At 42.4% G+C, this 16376-nt stretch overlaps 1 protein-coding gene across 1 annotated transcript; it reads left to right on the top strand.

Moving 5' to 3' along the window:
* The first annotated feature begins 9441 nt into the window (after nucleotides 1-9441).
* LOC148916452 (uncharacterized) lies at nucleotides 9442-15270 on the top strand. The gene is given in 3 exon segments (XM_089054687.1): nucleotides 9442-13690; nucleotides 13692-14564; nucleotides 14566-15270. Coding segments are annotated over 3 exon segments (5331 nt in total). The 5' UTR covers nucleotides 9442-9602; the 3' UTR covers nucleotides 14936-15270.
* Nucleotides 15271-16376: the final 1106 nt, after the last annotated feature.

Here is a 16376-nt window from a genome sequence, read left to right as displayed (position 1 = left end):
TTCTTATATCTAAGCAAGGGTCTATATCGTGGTCAATATGAGCACAAGTTTAATGAGCGCCGAGGTTTGCACCTGAATTAGTGGCTCTTGAAGAGGACCGGTGCAGACGCTTTGAAGGCGGTCTATGGTGGGAGATTCGATCTGTGGTTACCTTTGCTAGCACGATCCCAACATGAGAGCTTAGCTAGCCTGCCGGCGAGTATCTAGGACATGTGCCTTGGGTGCGGGGCGCGCGGAGAGATCTTGCGCAGGATTGTGGCCCAAGTCGTGTCCATCCAAGAGAGGAGGATCTAGTCTGCTGCTAGTGGTGGATGGTCGGGTGGACGAGATCGATCCAGCCTACGGTAGTGGGAGATCCGGTGACTGGCCCAAAGATGGACTCGATTTTGAGCAAGAAATGCATCTAGCATGCCTAGGACTCCTCCAGCAGATCAAGCAGGTTGACATGTTACGCATGCGGACGGTGGGGCATTTTGCAAAGGATTGCCCTAATTCCTTTCAAGGGTAAACCAAGCTGAGCGCGGCCCAAGATGCTATTTTTATGGGCGGGTGGCATACCAAGAGGTTTTGCCCACCGATTTACTCCCGTGATGTACGGTCAGCAGGGATCGGGCCCAGCGCGGGTACTATGGGTCAGATCAGAGCCAGTGGTGCTACTTCCTCCGCAGCAGATCTTCCAAGAGGTGTAGGCACCGCCATCTTCTCGGAAGAAGTGGCGAGAAATTCAGAGGTCCGGGCGTTCTACCACCAGCTAGTGTTTTATGACCCAAATAGCGGAGGCACAGCCACTCCGACGTGATTACCGGTATGATCCCTATTTTCGCCATCTTGCTCGGTTTTAATTGACCCGGGGGCCACACATTCTTCAGAGCACACATACTGCACTCCTATGTCAGTGTGAGACCGACACCTATGAGTGAAGTTTTAGTATTTCTACCCACTGAAGTCATGTTTGCAGACCGGGTATTCGTGAGAATGCTATGTTCAAGTAGAAGATGCATGGTTGGAAGCCAATTTGATCCCTTTAGAATTGGTGGATTTGATATCATCCTCGGGATGGATTGGCTAGAGAAGCATCAGCGCGTCCAGTGGATTGCCACAGGAAGGAAGTGACATTCGAGTCCGGGACATACCAAAGTAATTTTCCGGGAACGAGAATTCTCCCTACTTGCCTTATCTCGCTATTACACCTAAGAGACTACTCGAGAAAGGATGTGAAGGATTTTTAGCTCATATCATTGACACTTAGAGATCACCTTGAACTGGAAGATATTCACATTGTTAGTGAGTTTCGATGTCTTTCCGCATGATCTTCCAGGGTTACCTCCTCGAACGGGAAATTGAGTTCACTATTGAACTTCTTCCGTGCACCAATCCTATCTATCTAACTCCTTATAGGATGGCACCACCAACTCCGGAGTTGAAGATTCCGCAGAATTAGTGGATATGGGTTTCATCCGACCTAGTGTTTCCCCATGGGGTGCACCGGTGTTGTTTGTGAGGAAGAAGGATGGGACCATGAGGTTATGTATTGATTACCGGCAGTTGAATAAGGTGACAGACGTAACCGATCCTTTGCCGCGGATTGATGATTTGTTTGATCGCTGAAGGATGCCAAGTATTTTCTAAGATTGATCTCGAGGTCGATACCATCGCTTGAGGATCGAGAAGAGGATGTCCCAAGACCGCATCGTAACGCTGTATGGACATTATGAATTTCTGGTGATGCTGCGGTTCGGGTTGACGAATGCTCCAGGAGCATTTATGGATCTCATGAACAGAGTGTTTCGACCTTATTTGGATCACTTTGTGATTGTGTTCATAGATGATATCTTGCTTATTCTAAGACTTTGAAGGGCATAAAAAGCACCTGAGGTTGGTATTGAGGACTTTAAGAAGGAAGCAACTCTATGCCAAATTTAGCAAGTGTCAGTTTTGGCTGGATAGAGTGGTGTTCCTTGGACATGTAATCTCAACGGAAAGGATTTATGTGGACCCACAGAAGATTGAGGCTATTGTGAATTGGGTACAACCCACAAGTGTAACGGAAGTACGAAGTTTTCTGGGGTTAGCAGGTTACTATCGTCGATTTGTGGAAGGGTTTTCTTCGATAGCAGCGGCACCCTCGCGGTTGACAAGGAAGGATGTTGCATTTGAGTGGACTAAGAGTGCGAACAGAGTTTTCAGGAGTTGAAGAAGCGGTGCTGACCACCGACTGCTTTGGCTCTTCCGATAACTCGGGGCTTTGTGATCTACAGTGATGCATCTTTACAGGATTGGGATGTGTTTTGATGCAACATGACCGGGTGATTGCTTATGCCTCGAGGCAACTCAAAAGCATGAGCGAAATTATCCAGCCATGACTTGGAACTCGCCCGCAGTAGTGTTTGCTCACGAAGATTTGGCGACATTACTTGTATGGTGAGACACATCAAATTTTCACGGATCATAAGAGCCTCAAGTATTTCTTTACCTGTAAGAAGGAACTGAATATGAGACAACGGCGCTGGTTGGAATTGATCAAGGATTATGATTGTACGATTGAGTACCACCTGTGCCGAGCTAATGTGGTTGCATGCATTGAGTAGGAAGGCTCTGCGAACTTGGCACATATTATAGGCGGCCTATCTTCCGCTGTTGGTGGAACTACGAAAGATGGAGTAGAAATGGAGATGACTCAACAAGGTGGAATCCTTGCTAGCTTGCATGTGAGACCCATTATGGTGGAACGGGTAATTGCAGCCGCTGGAGGATCCTCGACTCTGAGGATAAGGGGAGAAGTAGAAATTGAAACGCGGAAGGATTATGCTATAAGGGGAGACGGAGCCTTGGTAAAAGGAGCTTGTCTATGTGTACTGTAAGAATGTTGAGTTGAAAAGAGAAATCATGGAAGAAGCTCACTGCTCCACTTACACCATGCATCCGGGTAGTACGAGATGTACCGGACGCTCACGGGCATATTATTCATGGCCGCATATGAAGGGAGACATTGCTAATATGTGAGCAGATGTTTGATATGTCAACAAGTGAAGGCAGAGCGACAGAAGCCATCGGGACTCATGCAACCACTTCAGATTCCGAATGAAGTGGAGCGATACCATGGATTTCGCTTAAGCTTCCACGACTTCAAGGGCTCATGATGGAATTTGGGTGATAGTGATAGACTTACCAAGTCCGCCATTTCCTACCCATTAAGGAGACCTATCCTTGACAAGGTTGGCAAAACTTTTGTGGACGAGATTGTCGATTGCATGGAGCACCTGATTCATTGTATCTGACAGGGATCCTAGGTTCACTCTCGATTTTGGAGGTGTTTGCAAGAAGCTATGGGTACTAGATTGCAATTCAGATCGCTTTTCACCCACAAACCGATGGACAATCGGAAGGACTATCCAGACTGGAGGACATGTTGAGGTCCTCTGTGTTACAGTTTAAAGATGCATGGGATGTTCACCTTGCCTTGGTGGAGTTTGCTTATACTAACAACTATCATTCGAGTATTGGGATGGCTCCTTATGAGGCGTTATGTACGGAGGCAGCGTCACGGGACTCCTATTTGTTGGAATGAAGTGGGTGACAAAGCTGGAAAAAAGTGGATAGTATCCGAGTAACAAATGAGAAGGTGAAGATTATAAAAGAGAAGTTGAAAATTGCACAAGACCAAAGACAGAAGAGTTATGCGATAACGAGGTCCAAGGATCTTGAGTTTACAATCGGGGATTGGGTGTTCCTGAAGTTATCTCCATGGAAGGGCGTGATGAGATTTGGGAAACGGGAAGTTAAGCCCTCGCTACATTGGACCCTATGAGATCACGGAGCGAATTGGACCTCGTGGCTTACAGACTAGCCTTACCTCCAGTAACTATCTCTAAGTTCATGATGTATTCCATGTATCTATGCTCCTTAAATACATGCCAGATCCTTCCCTATGTATTAGATACCAACTGTGGAATTGGAAGAAGATTTGACGATGAGGAACAACCTGCATGATCTTGGATAGGAAAGAATGTAGTTATGCTCTAGATCCATCCTGTGAGGAAAGTTTTGTGGAGAAGCCAAACTGTTGAAGAAGCTACTTGGGAACCCAAGAGCAGATGCGGCCAAGTATCCTTATCTCTTCCATTGATAGTATGTGAATTTCGGGGACGAAATTTCTATAAGGAGGGTAGAATGTAACACTCTCGACCCCGCTTATTTTCCTATTTAATTTAATTAAGGAAAATATTTAATTATTCCTCGGGTTAAGGTGATTTTGGTCACTTTTTAGCCGGGAAGATTTTGGGACCGTGAGTGGTGTGGTTGCGAGGTGGTACTGAGGCGATTTAAACCGTGTAGGTGTAGGCTCAATCGGAGATTTAACGCTTTGGCGATCAAGTTCGTAGTGGGAGATCATTTTCGTACGGCCCAAAGATGGACTCGGCAGAGCGGAAATGCATCTAGCACAGCTAGGACTCCCTCGAGCAGTGTGGGTTGACATGTTACAGCCATGCGGACCAGGTGGGGCATTTTGCAAAGGATTGCCCTAATTCTTTCAGGGTAAACCAAGCTCTGAGCGGCGTGCCCAAGATGCTATTTTTGTGGACAGGCAGGGCATACCAAGAGGTTTTGCCTCACCATTTACCCGGTGATGTACTAAAGGCATAGGATCGGAGGCTCAGAGGGGCGAGGTACTATGGTCAAGATCGTAGCCGAGTGGTGCTACTTCTCCGCAGCAGATCTTCCAAAGATAGCGGGCACCGCCATCTTCTGGGAAGAAGTGGCAGAAATTCAAGAGGTTAGCTCGGGCGCTCTACCACGTGCTAGGTGTTTTTTATGACCACGGCCCGGAGGCACAGCCACTCCTGACGTGATTACTGGTATGATCCCATTTTCGCTATCTTGCTCGTGGTTTTAATTGACCCGGGGGCCCACATCTTTCGTGAGCACACAATTTCGTACCCTATGTCAGTGTGAGACCGGCACCTATGATGGGAAGTTTTAGTATTTTCTACCCACTGGGGAAGTCATGTTTGCGCATCGGTATTCGTGAGAATGCTATGTTCAAGTAGAAGATGCATGGTTGAAGCCAATTTGATCCCTTTAGAATTGGTGGATTTGGATATCATCCTGGGGATGGATTGGCTAGAGAAGCATCATGCGTCCGTGGATTGCTACCTGGAAGGAAGTGACATTCCTAGAGTCGGGGCGTGACAAACCTAAAGTAATTTCTCCGGGAACGAGAATTCTCCCTACTTGCCTTATCTCTCGCGACAGCTACAAAGAGACTACTCGAGAAAGGATGTGAAGGATTTTAGCTCATATCATTGACACCCGAGAGATCACCTTGAATCTGGAAGATATTCCCGTTGTTAGTGAGTTTCCTGATGTCTTTCCGCATGATCTTCGGGGTTCGGTTACCTCCGAACGGGAAATTGAGTTCACTATTGAACTTCTTCCGCACCAATCCTATCTATCTAACTCCTTATAGGATGGCACCAGCAACCCGGAGTTGAAGATTCACCGCAGGAATTAGTGGATATGGGTTTCATCCGACCTAGTGTTTCCCTCATGGGGTGCACCGGTGTTGTTTCAGAGGAAGAAGGATGGGACCATGAGGTTATGTATTGATTACCGGCAGTTGAATAAGGTGACAGTGACGTAACCGTATCCTTTGCCGCGGATTGATGATTTGTTTGATCAGTTGAAGGATGCCAAGTATTTCTCTAAGATTGATCTGAGGTCAGGATACCATCAATTGAGGATCGAGAGAAGAGGATGTCCCAAGACCGCATTCAACGCGGTATGGACATTATGAATTTCTGTGATGCCGTTCGGGTTGACGAATGCTCCAGAGCATTTATGGATCTCATGAGCAGTGTTTTGACCTTATTTGGATCACTTTGTGATTGTGTTCATAGATGATATCTTGGTTTATTCTAAGACTTTGGAAGGGCATAAAAAGCACCTGAGGTTGGTATTGAGGACTTTAAGAAGGAAGCAACTCTATGCCAAATTTAGCAAGTGCCGTTTTGGCTGGATAGAGTGGTGTTCCTTGGACATGTAATCTCAACGGAAGGGATTTATGTGGACCCACAGAAGATTGAGGCTATTGTGAATTGGGTACAACCCACAAGTGTAACGGAAGTACTGAAGTTTTCTGGGTTAGCAGGTTACTACGCGATTTGTGGAAGGGTTTTCTTCGAGATAGCTGGCACCCTCTCGCGGCTGACAAGGAAGGATGTTGCATTTGAGTGGGACGGAAGAGTGCGAGCCGAGTTTTGGAGAGTTGAAGAAGCGGGACCACCGCACTGCTTTTGGCTCTTCCCGATAACTCTGGGGCTTTGTGATCTACAAAGTGATGCATCTTTACAGGATTGGGATGTGTTTTGATGCAACATGACCGGTGATTGCTTATGCCTCGAGGCAACTCAAAAGCATGAGCGAAATTATCCACCCATGACTTGGAACTCGCCGCAGAGTGTTTGCTCAAGATTTGGCGACATTACTTGTATGGTGAGACACACAAATTTTCACGGATCATAAGAGCCTCAAGTATTTCTTTACCTGTATGAAGGCAATATGAGACAACGGCGCTGTTGGAATTGATCAAGGATTATGATTGTACGATTGAGTACCACCCAGTGCCGAGCGAATGTGGTTGCAGATGCATTGAGTAGGAAGGCTCCTGCGAACTTGGCACATATTATATGTGGCCTATCTTCCGCTTGTTGGTGGAACTACGGAAAGATGGAGTAGAAATGGAGATGACTCAACAAGGTGGAATCCTTGCTAGCTTGCATGTGAGACCCATTATGGTGGAACGGTAATTGCAGGCCGACTTGGAGGATCCTGACTCTGAGGATAAGGGGAGAAGTAGAAAATTGAAACGCTGGGAAGGATTATGCTATAAGGAGACGGAGCCTTGGTAAAAGGAGCTTGTCTATGTGTACCTGGTAAGAATGTTGAGTTGAAAAGAGAAATCATGGAAGAAGCTCACTGCTCCACTTACACCATGCATCCGGGTAGTACGAAGATGTACCGGACGCTACGGGCATATTATTCATGGCCGCATATGAAGGGAGACATTGCTAGTATGTGAGCAGATGTTTGATATGTCAACAAGTGAAGGCAGATTTAATAGGCGGCGAAGTATTGTATTTATCGACTATGCAACTACTTCAGATTCTCGAATGGAAGTGGAGCGATTACCATGGATTTCGCTTTTAAGCTTCCACGATCAAGGGTCATGATGGAATTTGGGTGATAGTGGATAGACTTACCAAGTCCGCCATTTCTACCCATTAATGGAGACCTATCCTTGACAAGGTTGGCAAAACTTTTTGTGGACTAGATTGTCGATTGCATGGAGCACCCAGATCCATTGTATCGGACAGGATCCTAGGTTCACTTCTCGATTTTGGAGGTGTTTGCAAGAAGCTATGGGTACTAGATTGCAATTCAGTATCTGCTTTTCACCCACAAACCGATGGACAATCGGAAAGGACTATCCAGACTCTGGAGGACATGTTGAGGTCCTGTGTGTTACAGTTTAAAGATGCATGGGATGTTCACCTTGCCTTGGTGGAGTTTGCTTATAATAACAGCTATCATTCGAGTATTGGGATGGCTCCTTATGAGGCGTTGTACGGGAGGCAAGCAGGACTCCTATTTGTTGGAATGAAGTGGGTGACAAGAAACTGGAAAAAGTGGATAGTATCCGAGTAACAAATGAGAAGGTGAAGATTATAAAAGAGAAGTTGAAAATTGCACAAGACCGACAGAAGAGTTATGCAGATAACAGGTCCAAGGATCTTGAGTTTACAGTCGGGGATTGGGTGTTCCTGGGTTATCTCCATGGAAGGGCGTGATGAGATTTGGGAAACGTAGTTAAGCCTCGTTACATTGGACCCTATGAGATCACGGAGCTAATTGGACTCGTGGCTTACAGACTAGCCTTACCTAAGCCTCAAGTTCATGATGTATTCTGATAAGTCCATAAATATACTCATTTATGTACTTTTTACTTAGGTTTTGTAGGAGAATTAGATTTAAAAAAGGCTTATTACTTTACTTTTCTGATTTTCAGCTTTTCTGCGCTCTTAGAAGCTTTTTAAGGAAAAATCAACTTTTCGGAGGAATTTTAGAGCAAGGCCAATTGGAGATGAAAGCTAACATCTTGAAGTTCAATCTGTGATTTTTCTAGAATTTTCTACCAAGCCAATTGGTACAGTATTACAAGTAAAGTTAGCCCACGTGCAGACAAGACAGTTTCATACATGTTACGTGAATGTGAAGAAATGGAAGCCTTCCCGAATTTTCCAAGTTACGTGCTATATATGGTTGGAAAGATAAGACATTTATCTTTCTAAAATATATTTTTAATGATTTTTCTGCAAGGCCGAAGATCCCCAAATCGTGTGACAATTGGGCTGAGCTGTATTTCCCTGTGGAGTTAGGAATTGTGATTTTTACTTTCCTATTTGGATTCCTTGTTTACCAAGACTTCTTGGACGACTTGTCAGTCAATTTTAGGGTTTTAGAACTCTGATATAAGTGATATAAAAGGCCAGCCAAGGCCCCAGATACAGATTCACGTCCAAAAGGGATCAACCGCGTAAGAGGAGAAAGCTGCCAACGAGTTCTTTCTTTTCCTTTCTTCTTTTAAGTTTCAGTTCTTATGTATTTATTTTTGAGTTCATCCAAGAGCATGAGTAACTAATTTCTTGTTAGTTAGGGCTTAATCTTGAAGCCCTAAACATGATTTCAATTCTATAAACAAGTTTGAATGGATTTTCAGTTTCTACAAGCGTGATGATTTCGGTTTCTCTATGTTATGTGAATTCTGATATTTTGTTTCTTTGAGTAGCTAACTTTGAAGCATGTATTGGAATTAAATTGTTGTAGAACATAGGTCAATTGCCTTATTGAATGTGTTCTTGTTTGCAACGAATAATTGGGTTAAGAACTAGTTATGAGAAATCGATTCTTGAATTCCTAATAACAAATGCCATGTTTTAGGGTTTTTGTGACACTCATATTCTCTTTGATCTTAATGGATTCTTGATTGTTAATTTGAGTAAATGCCATACTAGATTTCAATTAAGAATACACGTATTGATGTAAATGCCATACACTTTACATGCACTTAAGAGAGAATCATACAACTCGAGTCAAATGCCATGATCTTGTTGTGAGTGTCGTCATCATATGATTGCTAGAAATTGATTATCTATTGTTGTTTATGAATTGATTGATTGGTTAGAGGTGGATAGTGAGTCCTAGCTATTGTTCTTGATTGATTATAAACCAATTTCTCTTAAACTCTAATTTAAATTCTGTTTTGTTTTGTTTTCCTTATTTTGTTTTATTCACAAAATCAAATAAAAACCCCCCTTGGTGTTGGCGTGTGTGTGGAAGTCCTTGTGTTTTCGTAGCGTGACATTGATAAACATCTCTCTAGATTACAATCTCTGTGGGAATGACCCTTGCTTGCTTACTATACTATCATTTGATTTGTGCACTTGCAAGGTTTAAATATTGTTGTTAAAAATTACCAACAAGTTTTTGGCGCCGTTGCCGGGGATTGTCAATCTAATTGAGTTTTGTTTTCAATTTTCAGGTATATGCTGGGTCGTCGTTCACAGAGTCACGAGCTTATACCATACGACCCTGAACTAGAGAACACACTTCGTTATCTCCGTCGAGATAAAAATAAGCAAGATACACTTCCAATCAAGATGGGAGACGCGTTGGAACTTAACAACCTCACCCGACCTTTGAAGGATTTCACGGTTCCTAAAGCATTGGACCAGCCGTCTTGCATTGCATATCCAGCCACTACAACCACCTTTGAGATCAAGAGTGGCACCATTCACCTTTTGCCACAATTCTATGGCAAGGTTGGGGATGATCCTCACATACATATCAAGGATTTCTTTGCTGTGTGCGCAACTATGCACAATGGAGGGATTAGTGATGAGGCAATCAGATTGCGTTTGTTTCCATTCTCACTCAAGGAACGAGCCAAGGAGTGGCTCTATTCTTTACCTAGTGCATCTATCACCACATGGACAGCATTGGCTTCCAAGTTCCTTGCAAAGTTCTTTCCAGCTCAAAAGACTAACCATATTAGGAAGGAGATCATGGGAGTGCAGCAACTAGATGGAGAATCATTTCATGAGTATTGGGATCGGTTTCAAAGACTCCTAGCTTCGTGCCCTCATCACCAAATTGAAGATTGGCTACTTATGCAATACTTTTATGAGGGATTACTTGATTCGGAGAGGATGATGGTTGATGCTACTAGTGGAGGAGGCTTGATGAACAAGAGTGCTACTCAAGCTAAGGAGATGTTTGAGAACATTGCAGCAAACTCTCAACAATTTAATTACCGGAGAGCTCCCCCAAAGAAAGCAGGTGTTTATGAGGTAAGTGCTAGTGATATTGGTCCTCAAATAGCTAATTTGACTAACCTTGTTAAGCAATTAATCCCTCAAGCACAAGTGTGTGTCGTGTGTGCTAATCCCGGACATCCTACGGAGTCTTGTCCAAGTTTGTATGGTGATGGAGAAGAGATGGCTCAAGCACACTATATGCAGCAACAAAAGCCAAGAAACGATCCTTTTTCTAACACCTATAATCCGGGATGGCGGCAACACCCTAACTTTGGATGGAAGAACAACCAAAATGTGCAAACAGCCCCAGTTCAACAAAATCAGTTTGTTCCTCAACAAAATGCACCACCACCTCATGGGCAAGGTAAGTCTTTAGAAGAGTTAATTAATTCTTTGGCATTAAGCACTCAAGGTTTTATGCAGGAAACAAGGCAAACACAGGCACAAATGTCTACAGCAATCAAGAGCCTTGAAAACCAAGTTGGACAAATTGCAGCCTCCTTGAGTCAAAGAGAGCCAGGAAAGTTCCCAAGCCAAGTCATTCCAAATCCTAATGGAGGCCATGAAACAGCAAAGGCGATTACTCTTCGAAGTGGAAAAGAGGTGGCAAATGTTGACAAGGAGGAGAGAAATTCAACCAAAACAGTGGCTGCCCCCTTTTCCAAGCTTACGGTTCCAAGTGACAACTCTAAGGTAAGTTCTCTTGTGAATCATTCGATTACTCCAAAAGTTCCTTTTCCTCGTAGGTTTTTGAATTCAAAGAAGGAGCAAGTTTCAAAGGACATTCTAGAGACTTTCCGAAAAGTGCAAGTGAACATTCCCTTGCTTGATGCGATCCAACAAATTCCAAGCTATGCAAAATTCCTCAAAGACCTTTGTACAAATAAGAGAAAGTTCAAGGAGCATGAAACCGTGGCCTTAAGTGAAGAAGTCTCAGCTGTGCTATTGCGTAAATTGCCTCCTAAACTAAAGGATCCAGGGAGTTTTACTATACCTTGTCTCATTGGAAATCAAAGGTTTGAACATGCTTTATTAGACTTAGGTGCTTCAATTAATTTGATGCCTTTTTCTGTTTTTGAATCTTTAAATTTAGGTGAGCTTAAGAAGACTTCCGTGAGCATACAATTGGCTGATCGATCAATCAAGTATCCTAAGGGAGTGCTGGAAGACGTTTTGGTCAAGGTGAATGAGCTAATTTTTCCAGCTGACTTTCTAGTGCTCGAGATGGAGGAAGTTCCTATTCCTGGAAAAGACCTTCCATTGATTCTAGGACGTCCATTCATGAGAACAGCAAGGACAAAAATTGATGTGTATGAAGGCACTCTCACAATGGCATTCGATGAGGAAACCGTGGAGTTTAAGGTATTTGATGCTTTAAAATATCCTAACGATGATCATGCTTGTTTTTCCATAGATGTACTTGAACAAATGGTACAAGAAACATTTAGTGCATCACAAGGAGAGACGCCATTGGAGAGGGCACTCATCCAAAGCCCCGAAACAGTGAATAAAGAAGGGAACATAGCCGTACTTGAAGCTGTGAATATACTTGAGGCCTTGCCTCCCCAAAGAGGTAAGTTTAACTCTATTTTTGAGTCTCTTCCATTATCTACTAATAAGCTTGTTCCCTCTATTGTGAAGGCACCACAAGTTGAGCTAAAACCCCTTCCGGAGAACTTGAAATATGCATATTTAGGTGACAAAAAGACGCTGCCTGTGATCATTGCTTCTAATTTGAGTGCATCCGAAGAAGACAAACTAATTCGAGTTCTAAGGGAGTACAAGACTGCCCTAGGTTGGACCATTGCAGACATCAGAGGAATAAGCCCTACAAAGTGCATGCATAGGATCCTTTTGGAAGGAGAATCGAAACCTACAAGGGAAGCCCAAAGGAGGCTGAATCCAGTGATGAAAGAAGTCGTTAAGAAGGAAGTTTTGAAGCTTTTGGACGTGGGAATTATATACCCCATTTCGGATAGCAAGTGGGTGAGTCCCGTCCAAGTTGTTCCCAAGAAATCCGGAATTACCGTTGTGAAGAATGAAGACAATGAGTTGGTGCCTCAAAGAATTCAAACGGGTTGGAGAGTATGCATAGATTATAGAAAGCTCAATACCACGACACGTAAGGATCACTTTCCGTTACCATTTATTGATCAAATGCTTGAGCGTCTTGCAGGTCATAGTCATTATTGCTTCTTGGATGGATACTCCGGATACAATCAAATTGCCATAGCTCCGGAAGATCAAGAAAAGACCACCTTCACTTGTCCATTTGGTACGTTTGCTTATAGGCGTATGCCTTTTGGTTTATGTAACGCACCTGCCACTTTTCAACGTTGCATGATGTCAATTTTTTCTGATATGGTGGAGGAGATAATAGAGGTATTTATGGATGATTTTTCAGTTTTTGGTGATTCTTTTGATATTTGTCTTCACAACCTCTCTCTAGTGTTGAAAAGGTGTCAGGAATGCAATTTAGTGCTCAATTGGGAGAAGTGTCACTTCATGGTACAACAAGGTATTGTATTAGGTCACATTATCTCTTGTAGGGGAATTGAAGTGGACAAGGCAAAAATCGATGTTGTGAAAAGCTTGCAGCCCCCAACAACTGTGAAGGAGATTAGGTCATTCCTAGGACATGCAGGGTTCTATAGGCGTTTCATCAAGGACTTTTCAAAAATATCAAGGCCCTTATGTCGATTGCTTGGCAAAGATGTGGAATTCGAGTTTAATGAAGCGTGCTTGGCTGCATTTAACAAGCTTAAGGAGCTTTTAACGTCTGCCCCTGTTATACAACCTCCAGATTGGAATTTTCCCTTTGAGTTGATGTGTGACGCCTCGGATTATGCAGTGGGGGCTGTACTTGGACAAAAAGTGCACAACGTACCACATGCCATCTATTATGCCTCCCGGACTTTGAATGATGCTCAGTTGAATTACTCAACTACGGAAAAGGAGTTGCTTGCTGTTATTTTTGCTTTAGAGAAATTTAGATCATATCTTATTGGCACTAAAGTAATTGTATTCTCTGATCATGCAGCGCTTAGGTACCTTTTCCAAAAGAAAGACGCCAAGCCAAGACTGATTAGGTGGACTCTCTTGCTTCAAGAATTCGATTTGGTGATTAGAGACAAGAAAGGGAGTGAAAACGTGGTGGCTGACCATTTGAGTAGGCTGGTGCAAGGATCCAATGAAGAAGAGGACATGCTTCCTCTAAGTGAAAGTTTCCCCGATGAGCAACTCTTCACCCTCGAAGCCAAGGACCCTTGGTACGCTGACATTATCAATTACAAGGCTTCAAAACTGATTCCGGAGGATCTCACTCGAGCTCAAAAGGATAAGCTTGTCAAAACGCAGTAAGTATTATGTTTGGGATGATCCATACTTATGGAAATATTGTCCAGATCAGATTGTTAGAAGGTGCGTGTCCGAATCTGAATTTAATTCTATACTTACCTTTTGTCATTCATCTGCATGTGGTGGACATTTTGGTCCTAAGAAAACAGCCCTTAAAGTATTGCAATGTGGTTTTTATTGGCCAAGCTTGTTCAAAGATGCATATACTTATTGTTCCACATGTGATAGATGTCAAAGAACCGGTAACATCAGCTCTAGGAATCAAATGCCTTTAACGCCTATTCTTATTGTTGAAATATTTGATGTGTGGGGTATTGATTTTATGGGACCATTCCCTTCCTCTTATGGCTTTATTTACATTCTCCTTGCTGTTGACTATGTCTCTAAATGGGTGGAAGCAATTCCTACCCGGACTAATGATTCAAAAGTTGTTTTGAGCTTTGTGAAGGAAAACATCTTTTCTAGGTTTGGAACACCAAGAGCCATTATCAGTGATGGAGGCACTCACTTTTGCAATAGGTCATTTGAGGCACTTTTAAAGCGGTATGGAATTACACATAGGGTCTCGACACCTTATCATCCCCAAACAAGTGGACAAGTGGAGATTAGTAACCGAGAAATCAAGCAAATCTTGGAGAAAACCGTGAGCCCTACGAGAAAGGATTGGAGTTTGAGACTTAATGAAGCATTATGGGCATATAGGACAGCTTACAAAACCCCCATTGGTATGTCTCCTTTTCGTTTGGTTTATGGTAAAGCATGTCACCTTCCGGTTGAGCTTGAACATAGAGCATTTTGGGCAATCAAGAAATTCAATTTCGATATGAAAGAAATTGGAGATGCAAGCGACTCAATTGAATGAATTGGATGAGATGAGGAATGATGCTTATGAGAGTGCACGGATTTACAAGGAAAAAACGAAGGCATTTCATGACAAAGCCATTCAAAGGAAGACCTTTGAAATAGGGCAGAAAGTCTTGCTCTTCAATTCACGCCTTCGGCTATTCCCAGGTAAGTTACGTTCTAGATGGTATGGTCCTTTTGTTGTTACTAATGTTTTCCCTCATGGTGCAGTTGAGATTCAAAATGACAAGATGGGAAACATATTCAAAGTGAACGGACATCGCTTGAAGCCATACTATGAATCTTTTGAGCTTGGAAAAGAGAGCATGCTTGTGGATGCACCACCCCCATCTATTGTTTAATCATCTAAAGAACCGTGTCTGGCTGAAGACTTTAAACTTAGCGCTTCTTGGGAGGCAACCCAACCATTCTTAACTTTTGTTTTAGTTTATGTGTGATTTCTCATAAATTTTCAAATTTTTGTTTTTGTTATGTTTTGGGTCATCAAACAATGGATTTTGTGTTCCAAAGAAAAATTTTCACATTTTTATAGCCCTAGGGTGTTTGCAGCATGTTTCAAATGTGTTCCATAAGTTTTTTTGGTCATTGGCTGAGTTTAGATACCAGAAAACAGAAAAATAGCTTTTATGTTCTTATTTTGGTCAAAACTAGAATTTCTGCTTAATTTATTTTTTGCTGTTTTTCAGGTCAATTCGATGCCACCAACATGTTTCGAATGGTTATTATGACGATTTGGACCAGGTTTGGGGGCCTCCAATGGCCTACATTATGTTTTAGGATGATTTGAAGCTCAAAAAGTCCTAAAACACTAAAAACAGCAGCTGCTGTTCTGCCCAGAATTTGAAGATTTTTCGTCACCAAAGAGGTTTTAGCGACGGTGTTCATCAGATTTTTCGTCACTAAAGAGTTTTTTGCCACGGTGTTCATCAGATTTTTCGTTGCTAAATGTCAGATTTCCAGATTTTCATGATTACATATCCAGCTCAATTTCGTTCCAATTTCATCACATTCCGTGACTTTTAGGAGCTATTACTAGTCCGTTGGCATTCAAAGACACACGTTGTGGGTGTGTGAGTTCGTTGCCTTGTTTATCTCCTCTCACTTCAACAAATTCTTGCCCCTCCGCACACCTAGAAAACCCGGGAAGTCCTCAAACCCTCTCTCTCTTTAATTGATTATCCATTAATTTATTTCTTTATTTTACACATTGAGGACAATGTTTATTTTAAGTTGTGGGTGATTGAGTATTGTCTTGTTTCTAATTTTGTCTCTCCTTAAAATATATTAAAAAAATCAGAAAAATGTCATAAAATCAAAAAATATTTTCTTTTACTTTGAGTCTTGTTTTTATTTGTTTGTAGTAGTCACTTCCCAATTCTATGATGAGATTGAATTTTATTTACAAGTTACTTTCAAGAAGTTGTGAGCATGACAATAATTCTTTACATTATCTTTGTGTTAGCCTTATTCTTGTGATTAGACTTGGTAAATCTTTTTGCACATAGCCATATTAATATGATTTTCGATTGGAGTTCACATGATTTAAATTCCCAAATAAGGCTAGTGTAGACTTATACAACCCTTATTATGTGAGCTTTTGAGCCTATCTCTTTCTTTCTTGAGTGTTATATACTATTCTATAATTTTCTCGCCTACAAGTCGTTGTGATCTCATTATTCTTTGTTTTGGCCAAATACTTGAGGATGTTTAAATTGTTTGCTAGAACTACTTTCATTATTTATTTGAGGCATATTTCATGAACCACATGGATCCCAGGAAGTG

This window comes from Prunus mume, linkage group LG6 (genome assembly GCF_029339155.1).
Source record: "Prunus mume cultivar Tortuosa linkage group LG6, ASM2933915v1, whole genome shotgun sequence".
NCBI lineage: Eukaryota > Viridiplantae > Streptophyta > Magnoliopsida > Rosales > Rosaceae > Prunus > Prunus mume.
Note: the sequence above shows the minus strand (reverse complement) of the source record. Positions and strands in the feature narration are given on the sequence as shown.